General features: G+C 36.7%; 1 protein-coding gene across 1 annotated transcript; it reads left to right on the forward strand.

The window, feature by feature from the left end:
• The first annotated feature begins 1,521 nt into the window (after positions 1-1,521).
• On the forward strand, positions 1,522-10,115 carry LOC104452946 (MADS-box transcription factor 23). Its single transcript, XM_039317599.1, has 8 exons — positions 1,522-1,775; positions 6,290-6,368; positions 8,058-8,119; positions 9,324-9,423; positions 9,545-9,589; positions 9,670-9,753; positions 9,853-10,007; positions 10,100-10,115. Exons 1-8 carry the CDS (start codon positions 1,594-1,596, stop codon positions 10,113-10,115), a joined length of 723 nt encoding a protein of 240 aa, XP_039173533.1. The 5' UTR covers positions 1,522-1,593.
• The last annotated feature ends 472 nt before the right edge of the window (positions 10,116-10,587 follow it).

A 10,587-nucleotide genomic window follows, 5' to 3' on the forward strand; every position in this document is an offset into this window, starting at 1 on the left:
CTTCAACGAGCCACACCACTCAATTCTCCGTTCACGGCCACGTCTCCACAGCTGGCACGTTGTACCGCGTTTAGTCACGCAGCAAGAAAACGCGACCAGATTTCCACATGACGACAGCTAATTCCTAGGAAAGATGATCTTTGGCATTTTCAGATTTCATTTAAGTTTTTTTCAAAGGAAATGTTTTCTACTTCTTCTTCCAATTTTAGAAAAGCTTTCAAGCAAGTTGATATCATAATGATTTTTTGTCTTTTCATGTCTAAACTTCCTTGTATATGCAATTATTGACATATGTAGTGCAGATTGGGTAGTAATTTGTTTGCTGAGTTTTATGCTCACTTTTGGTGGCTTATCTTTTTCCAAACCAGTAAATATGCCTCTGCGACTTGTGTCACCCACAACCCTCTATGGTGCCTCGATAGATTTCATGTGGCACCAGATGGAGTTGAACAACCTTGACTTCCCCAAAGTCACCTTCATTGGAATCATTGCTATACCGATGGCAAATGCTGGCCTCCCATTGGGCCTGGTGTTGATTGGGTTCATCGCCATCTAAACCTGGGTCAACGGGCATCTAGTGGGACCACTTTCACTTCCAGATGGTAACGACAATGGAAATAGCAGGGTCGAGTAGGACAAGGGCCCGGAGGATGAGGATGGCATTTTCTAGAGAGGCCAAGTAGTGGGAATTGGACCTGTAGGTGGTCGTGTAGATAGACAGTATCATAGTCGGAGTAGTACAGTTAATGGACTTTTGGCATAGTATGGGGTAGGAGCATTTTTTGTCCCCAATATACCTAACCTAGATTGCCAATGCATTCTTTTAATTTCATTTGTCTGTGATTATTATTAATCTAAATATGCTTCGTATGCCTCAAAAATGGAAAGAATTAGATAAATATGTTAGCTGTGACGTGCTGAAACGCCAGCCTTGACGTGCGGGATGTGTTGGGACGCGCGCTGAGACGCCAGCCTTGACGTATTGGGACGCCAGCCCTGACGCGTTGAGACGCCACATGAGCATCCCTCTTGAAAAAGGAATTTATTTGAGAGTGCGAAACAAAAGTAATACATGTGTGGCAATTGATTATACGATAACGGCGCTGTCCAAATTCACAGGACCCCGAGAGCCTCGAGCCAACTGTCCCAGAGTACGAGGTTTTCTCTTCCCTCTGCCTCTCGAGTACAAAACCTCTACTCTCCTCATTTGACTGACACGTATCCAATGCCGAGTTCCTCACGCCGCCCGTGAAAGATGGGCCTCTCGGAAGGAGAGTGTCAGCTAAGATCGTACTCGCGCGAGTGTGCATCGACGGGTGAGTGGGAGAATTAACCTTTTATGTCTAGGGTCAATGAACTGACCGCTCTTTAGGGTGAAGAGAATCTACCCAATCTTTGGGTTTCCCTTTTATATTAATAGGCGCATGCTGCGTATTCTTAAGCTAGAATCATAAATTTCATGGGCCCGGTTCTGGCCACAAGTATGTAAAGCATCTTGATGCGTGAAACCCAATGCGCCAAAGTGTAGTCATAGATCTGACAGATAGAGAGGGCAAAAAACCCTAAGCGCCGAAAGAGGAAGGGCAGTTGAAAATGGGAAGAGGAAAGATCGTGATAAAAAGAATCGATGATTCCACGAGCAGGCAAGTCACTTTCTCGAAGAGAAGGAAAGGGTTACTCAAGAAGGCAAGGGAGCTTGCCATACTCTGCGACGCCGAGGTGGGAGTCATCGTCTTCTCTTGCACTGGAAAGCTTTACGATTTTGCGAGCTCTAGGTTAGATCTCTTCCTCATCTTTCCTTCCCTCAAACTCATTATCTTCTATTCTATGCTGAACAATTTCCTTTGACTATTTTCTGTTGGCTTCTTTCAGTTCCTTCCCTCAAACTCATTCTTTTCTATTCTACGCAAGCTCTAGATTAACTTCTTGCAAAGATAACCAAAAATATATTGCAATAGATCCTCACCAAAACATGAACATACGTTAATAACAAAAGTATATAATTTCAGGATGAGTATGTTAATATTTGATAGTGAATCTACTTTCTCAAACAAAAAAGACTATAGGAAGCTAAAGAGAGCACATATATGTTTTTGAAACATTGACATAGATAGACTCTCTTATAGTCGAAACCCTAAATTCCCAACGTGATTCTTCCAAAACTATACAAGAATATCTAATATGTACAAAACCAACTTTATTTTTTAGTTCGGTGTCCTCCTGGAACAATTTATATTTGAGCCCTAATTAATTTCATGCTATGTTGCTGAATGAGGTTAGAATAGTGTGTAAACAACAAGGAAATTAAGATTTAGTCTATATATCAAATTTATTAAAAGGTTTGCATTGCATGAGTTGTTTTTCAATAGGGCAATGGTATGAAAAAAATTAATGTCTCCAACAGAAGCATAAGATGCTTTTGTTTGTCTTCACTGTAATTTGGCACGCATGCACGATGCTAATAACGCTATTAAGTGAGAGATCACCTTTTGGTGTCTCTCACTACTTTTCAAGTTTAATTTTTATTTTTAACCGGATAAACATAAACAATTTTTTTTTTAAAGAAAAAAACATAAAAATCTTCAGTCTCTTTTGTATATGACCGCCTTCCCATTCTTCACTTGTTAACTTATCTTTGTATGGAAATTGTCATTCCTTAACTCAAACCATCTCTCTCCATTAATTGTGTTTTCGACGTCACATTTTGAAAAAATAAATTTTTTTTTTCAAAATATTAGCTATATATAGAGATTATTAGTGTGATAAAAAGCGGCGGAATATAAAGACGAGTGATGTGCCATGAAGCCACTCATAATGCGAATTGCGTGCTATGACTTCTTATAAAAAAAAAAAAACTATAGACATAATGATAGAAATACAAACCCCTTAACTTTATCATCAATATAAATCCTAATCAGCATGAAATGTCAAAGCCTAATTGTTTTGTTTTTATAAATTGTGCTATGTGGAGAGACCACATTCAAGCTTTATCCAATAGTTGTATTGTTGTTGTTGTTTAGCCTTTTCTAATGACATTAGAATATATAAAATTGATGGATTTTATTTCATAATCTGTAAATTTAAATTCTAAAAGATAGTATATATATATTTTTAAAAGTAGGATGACTAGAATTTGGTTTTACATGATTCCCCTTTAAGCGAGTGATACTATTTCATATACCAATTTTTCAGAATGAGATGGAAATTATGAACGCATGATACATAACTCTTTTATTGATTTCATTAGTTTCATATCACATTTCTTATATGAATATATGAGGTTAGGAATCTAGATGATCGTAGCATGTGTTGGATGTCAATAATCACCATGTTCAACAATTAAACGCTATGGAAAATAAATAAAATTTAGTTTTGTTACACTGAAACAGAACACTACGCAAGCACAACATTAACTTTCAAAGTTGGAAACATAGAATGCTGAAAGGATAAAAACATAACTAAAATAGTTTTGGGATCGAGGGAGTTTACTTGAGGGATCGATAGATTTGATACTATTTCGAAAAGGTCAAAGGTAGGGATTTATTTTGCTGTTTACGTTAATGCTAACCGATCTAAAGTTCAAGCTGTTAAGTAAGGCGTGGTTGAATTTTCCAACACAATGACATTCCACCTGTGCATAAGCTAAATTTACCTTGATATTAAATCATGGAAATTGATAATGAAAGAGCAAAATAAACGGTATGGAGATGTCGAAATACATGGCTTATTGCTCTATTACCAGTTGAAAATAAAATCCGATAAAATTGGCCCTATGTTAATGTATATGTATCATTTTTATGTAGTTGGGGATGTAAACATGGTAAAAAAAAAAACAAGAAAACAAGGCTAGAATTAGAAAAACTGAAGCTACCACAGCAATTTGATATTCTAGGGTTCCGAGAAAAAGAAAATGACTTTAGACTCCATTTTTTGTTTAGTGGAAAAGGAATGATTTTGAAAATATTTTCTTAAAAATGATCTTTTACATTGTTTGTAAAATGAATGAATAAAAAATGTTTTCACAATCCAAGAACATGTTTAGACATAAATTATTATCAATAATAAAAATATTTTTTATTGACTAACTATTTCAAGCACCTTTAGAGTTTTTCGGTAGTTCCTAACTTCATCTTCAACTGTAGCAACCTTTTTGTCAAAGTTAGGGGTGATCGGTTCTAAGGTGGGTAAGTTCCTTACTTGGAACGTGGAACCTACAATGTTATAATTGGTTCCTCGTTTTTGGACCCTAGAACTTACCATGTTTGGTTGAACTGGTTTTGAAACCTACCTTGTTTATTCCGGTCCGGTCTTAGGGTCAACCCAAGAGCCTATTTTCTTTCTTTCGTTTTTTCTTTTTCCTTTTTTTTTGGTTTAATTTTTGTAGCGAAATCATATGAGATTATGAGTAACAAAATGATCCAAAGTAAAAGATGAACAACATAAATCCTTATCCACCAAAAAAAATAATCCACGAGATGAATATGTAATCATGTAATATTATAAATAATAAACAGTTCGAAAATGTAACATGAAACACAAATTATAAAACTCCATTCTCCATTCATATATATAAATTTAGGGGAAGATGAAAGATTGGTGAGAAGTTCCGAAAAAGGACAAAATACGAAGGAGTGATGATGTTAGAATTTAGGGGAAAAAGAAATTAGGATCTTGGTTTTTAGTTTATAAATCTAGTTCCAAAACCAGTCCAAAACAATGCGGTCTGATCCGGTTCTTAGGTGGGTATTCACTTAGAACCTATTCCTAGACCGATTATAACTTGTTCCTAAAATTTGGAACCTACTCTCGAAACAGTTCCAACGGAAACTGGTTCCCGAACTTGTTTCTCGGCTGATTTGATTTGGTTCCTTGGTAGAATTGGTTTGGTTGCTCACCCCTAATCAAAGTGCTCAAGACCATGTGAACCAGAAACATTCTAATTAGGCTAGTCTGTAACTCGAATTGTACCTCTACAAGATAAGCAAAGCTTTTTAAAAGGTCCAAACTTCGTCGACTTAAGTTTGTCATGTTCGCTTTATATGAACATGTACCGAGTGTCCCTCCTTAAAATTGTTTTAGCCTTTACTGTTGCTATTACCTCCTCATAGACCATTTAAATATGTTCTGCAAAAGCCTTAACATCATCGCTTACTATAGCCTCTTGTGAAAAATAGAACAAGATCAAGCAGACGATGAGGATCGACCAAAGTATATGCTTCCACTAGGGTCTTCTTTATGCTTCCATTCACTAACTTGTAGGCAAATTTGAGCAAATGATCCCAACTCTTCATTTTTTTCCCAATGATAAACCCCATCATATTACCAGAGCTTTTGTTGACCATTTCTGTCTAAAATAAATGCTGAATCTCCTCCATGAAGTCCAACATTGGCCTATGAGTTTACCATGTTTATCAGCGAGTCAGAATACCATGTGGCCTTTCAACTTCTGAAAAGAACAACTCAACGTCATCAAGTATGCCTTATTCCGAACAGTCAATCCACTAAAACAAGAAAGAGAATCAAAGCCTCTGTTGGCTATGGAAGTGCTGACATGAAATCCATTATCAAATGAATCAAACGGGCTTCTGGTATTGCTGAATGCAGGTATTAAACTGTGTTTGAGTGTTCCTCCCAAATTGACAAGACAAGACTCTCACCAGGTCTTGGTACATCGGCCAAAATGACAATCTGGCCATCAGTTTAATGGTTTTATCCTTGTTCAAATGTCTTGACTTCAAATAAACAATCACCATGCAACCTAGTGACCATAAGGATCAATGGGTAACTCATTTTTTAGCTCTTCAAACCTTAAAACACGAGTGCTCAACACGAGTGCTCAACATACTTAAAAATGGGGATCTCTTGCTCAACTCAACGCCTCTACCAGTACATTAGATTCTCCCCATTTGAGATTCAATGAAATGTTGAATTAATTCGAAAATGACCTCCATTCCACATGTTTTTCAGTAACCTTCTTCTTGGAATTTCAGTATCCAAAAAAGTTCAACAGTCCCCTGAAATGACAGACCTTGACGGGTACAACCTTAGGGAAAATCCACAAGTCTCACACACTTCATTGGTGATTTTAGTAATAATGGTAACAACTTTCAATAGATATTTCAAGAGTTGACGAGGATTTTGGAGTTGACAGGAGGGGACTTGCGCATTTGCACTACGCAGATAAACCTCAAGTTGTTTGTGCATTCATTTTACAATTTTAGAAGTAATACCACATAAAGTACTACAACAATGAAATGTATAAGTCTATCTATAAAGTTCAATTTCGCAGCATGCAGTCGGTGCTACAACGTTACAGGGAGTTAAGGGAGGAAGGCCACCAACTACTTAATCCAGCTTCAGAAATCATGGTAAGAATCTGAAACGACCTCCTCTTTTTCTAGTTTTCATGGAAGCTATAGATGTCTTTGACTTTCAAAGGACTCATTTTACGCAAAAATGGCATCAGCATCCTCTGAAAACTTGGTCATTCTATTAGCAATTTCACACTCTAGCTGTAAAAGTGCACCTGCATAATACCACGCTTCACTGTCATAATGTCTCACTTTATCATTTTAACAAGCAAAAAATGCATGAGAAATATTTTACCTAATGTGAACATGTTTTGGCAGTAAAACTAAAGATTAGCTGCATATAAAACTTTGACTATCCCAGAAAGTGGCAAGAAAGTTTTTGTGAAATGTAGCCTAAAATAAATCTTTCCTTAGAAGAACATAGCAACTAATGTAGCCAAAAAATGACATTTGCCGCAACAATTGGAGATATAACAGTCCAGTCCTTACAAATAGTTCCACAAAAGCTAAACGTAGTATTGTTGTTTAAAATGTGCTTAACCAAGTACACTACCAAATAAGATCTCTATAGCTAAATATAGTATTGTTGTTTAAAATGTGTTTAACCACAGAATCTACCAAATAAGATCTCAATCTACCTTTTGCTATTCGATGAAGGAGTGATTTAACATTTAATTGCTCTAATACTCGCCCTCACTCCTCAGCTGGACTCTAGCATGGAAATATATAATTTGGGAAGTAAATAGGAGCTAGAGAGATTTTAACTCATGATATCCTACTTTGATACCATGTGAAAATTTGTGGAATCATTGTCAATTGTTTTAAAAGTTTAAGCTATTAGATAAATGTATGGTTTAGTATTTAATTACTTTAACACTCCCCATCACTTGTAAGCTGGACTTTAGTCTAAGCTTAATACATAATTTGGGTGGCAAATAGAGTTTGAAGAGATTTGAATTTAGGACCTCTTACTCTAATATCATGTGAGAATTTATGGAATCACTGATAACTATTCTAAAAACTTAAACTATTAAATGAAGGTGTGATTTAATGTCTGATTACTCTAACAACCGAAATTATTTTTTTAACCCTAGGCCTATTTAATAAACATGGAGTCTGAACGTTAGGATGGAAGGGAATGGGATTAACTCACTTGAAAGTCATTATTCAAGCTGAGAAACTTCGGCCAGGATTCTTCACCAACTAATCCGTGCATAATGATGACATCCCCATAATGCATGGCTTCAAGACTAGATATCTAACTGAATACAAACAAGAAAAATACACAAAAAATAGACTGCAAGAGCAGTGCAGCAGGGGTCATCAGAGAATGTCGAAGACCCTACTTGCCGCAAATGCTTCCCCGATCAAACACCAAATTCAATTTGGTAGAAACTGTCACAGTTAATTTAATCAGCACTCAATGGAAAAAAACTCACTTCCGTATGCTTTCATGATAGCTCACCACCTCCAATGGAATCTCCAAAACTTTTACTTAGTAGTAAAATAGCTATAAAGCATCCATTAGAAATATATCATAGGCAGGTTCTTACCTTACAGATCCCAGCTGCAGTTGTACTAGTCTACTTACTCCTAGGCTCACCTGTTCCATCAGTCCTCATCAGTCATCATGGCCATTGAAATCCATGTAACGCTTTCAGAACTATCCCATTGTTAAACATGCACCACATCAATGCCTTTCCGTTCATCAACTTTTCTGTTTTGCTACTTCTATGATGTTCCCAGCATTGCCAAAGAGAAGTCACAAGCTTAAGACAACAGCTACAGCAACTGCAAGAGCGTTACAGGTACAGTAATTTTCCTCTTGGTCTTGAGTTTTTGGAGAAATGTACATGAATCGTGTAGAAGTGGATTTCCTCAAGGATTGAGGACTCTTCCAATTATCTCACTGAATAATATTTAGCATGCTTACCCGACTTAGAATTTCTATTCCAACTGTTAGCATTTGTTAAAATTATCATCTTGTAGATTGAGGAATATCAAGAATCAGTTTTCAAAAAGTGCATATCTTTTTGGTGTCGAAGAATCCATATAATTAACTCCACTCAGAGCCAAAAAAAAGAGAGTGTTGTTTGTAATGTATCAGCCAATTACCCTCATGTAATGTCTAGTCTAGGAAAATACGTCCGCAGTTTATCGATGTCCAATGAGAGAAATATATATATATATATATATGTATGTATGTATGTATGTATATGTCATCTTGTCAATCATGTGCAGTGAGAATCCTTGCATAGAGCTGGTGAAACCGTGGGCAAATAGTGCAACACAGCAATTATTTCATAACCAAAGAAGGCAACTACTTCTCTTATAATCATTAAGCATAATCACTCAGCCAAGCATATTCTATCTACTTGGTGTCAATGTTTCAGGAGAGCTACTAATGTCCAGGCGGAGGTAGCATAAAGTATTGTTTGTTGCAATCTAATGGATCTTCTTTGTCCGTGAACAACGTGTTCGTCAATTAGGCCCAACAAGTTTTTTATTGGGAGACGGGACAATAAATTCAGGGATTAATTTTCAAACTATCACATTAGGGGTGTACTTCTATTTATTTTGGATGAGCTGCCAGGACAAAGAAATCCGGAAACTATCACATTTTGAGTATACTTTCTGAAATATTTTGGCTGAGCTGCCAGAAAATAGAAATTCAGAATGTTTCCTCGAGTTTCAACAATCTTGGGAAGCTAGACTGGGTCCAAAACTTTAAAAATGACTAATTTCATTGATAAAATCAGCAAAGTCGTTTCAGAATTGCTAAAGCAACTCATCATGACAGCTTCTAGATTTGATAATGTGGCAAATTATACATTAGAAGAATGTCTATTCTCTTAACTAATGGATTGGAAAGAGTATTGGATGCCTCATGATATGATATGCTATCAGAATGTCAAGCATCAAGAGACATGAGAAGGTCTTCAAACTGAGTCAAGAAATAGATAAGTTTTTGAGTCTAGGCATGATATTGTCTCTTCAATCTGACGCATGCAGGCAATTGATGGGAGAACAACTCTCTGGCCTCAGTGTCAAAGATCTGCATAATCTAGAAAAACAACTGGAGATGAGCCTAGAGGTTGTCCGTGCCAAAAAGGTACTAGCTGAATATCTGCCTCAAACTGTCAAACTTTGTTTCTGTATTATTACCAAATCCAGCAAAAGACACACCACTTCCTCAATATATGCAAGGAATAATTCTGGTAATTCTTTCTCAGCAGAAGCAAATTTTCTCTGACGAGATAGAAGAGCTGAACCTTAAGGTTTTCACAAACTGGCGACTTCATTCCAATGGTATGGTTATCAACCATCAAGTGACTCACAAAAGCTTAATTCATTCCAGGGAAACGCGATGCATCAGGAAAACATAGAGCTGCATCAGAAGATAAATCTCCTCCTCCAGGAAAATAATGCATTGAGAAAGAAGGTATTAGTTCAGATGACAAGGGCATCTATTACATCTACTTAAACCAGAATCAAATCATTACTCATCTGTTATTTTACTGACAAATTTCCTAATCCATAGATTCACAAAGCAAGGGATGTCAATGAAGGTAACCAATATTCCCATGAACCATTGGATAGGGCCATAGTACATGATGTGTTTGCACCTTCAAACCTCCGGCTAAGCCAGCCACAGCCTCAGAGTAAAGAAGCCCGTCTAGAAGCAACCCATCTGGGGTAAATTTTCCAACTCAATTATTTTGAAGATTATATTTTATATCAAGGTTATTTTTGTTCCACAAAAGATCTGATTAAGCACTGTGAATCAGATTGCGACTGCATTAGGGACAGTGGATGGTTATCAGCCGTATTGTCTTGGAAGCTAGCAGACAGTCTAAAAGCTCAAGCTCCTACAAGTGTTGAGTTCATTCCAGACAACAATAAATAATAAAAGCAAGACAATATGCCAGAAGGTACTCACCACCATCGGCTAAGTTGTCCTCTTCGTTCTAACCGATATCTGTTAGAAGGTTTACACTGCCAATTCTACTGCTTTTCTTCCAGAGGTGTGCCCTCTACAGTTTCTAAACAATTTAAAAATATTTGCAAACTTTCGTAGATTATAGTTTGAAACCCGCACATTATGTGCATGAGATGGGGTCCAAAAGGATGCACTTCTCTATTGCTATGTGACTCATACGCACGAAGAATGAAGAGATACGGAAATAATATAATGCATCTGAGAGTTTGTTCAGCTTCCTTTTGTGACAAAGTATGCGCAATCTTCATTGATAAATTGCAACCATAAATAAACAGT

This window comes from Eucalyptus grandis, chromosome 7 (assembly GCF_016545825.1).
Source record: "Eucalyptus grandis isolate ANBG69807.140 chromosome 7, ASM1654582v1, whole genome shotgun sequence".
Classification (NCBI taxonomy): domain Eukaryota; kingdom Viridiplantae; phylum Streptophyta; class Magnoliopsida; order Myrtales; family Myrtaceae; genus Eucalyptus; species Eucalyptus grandis.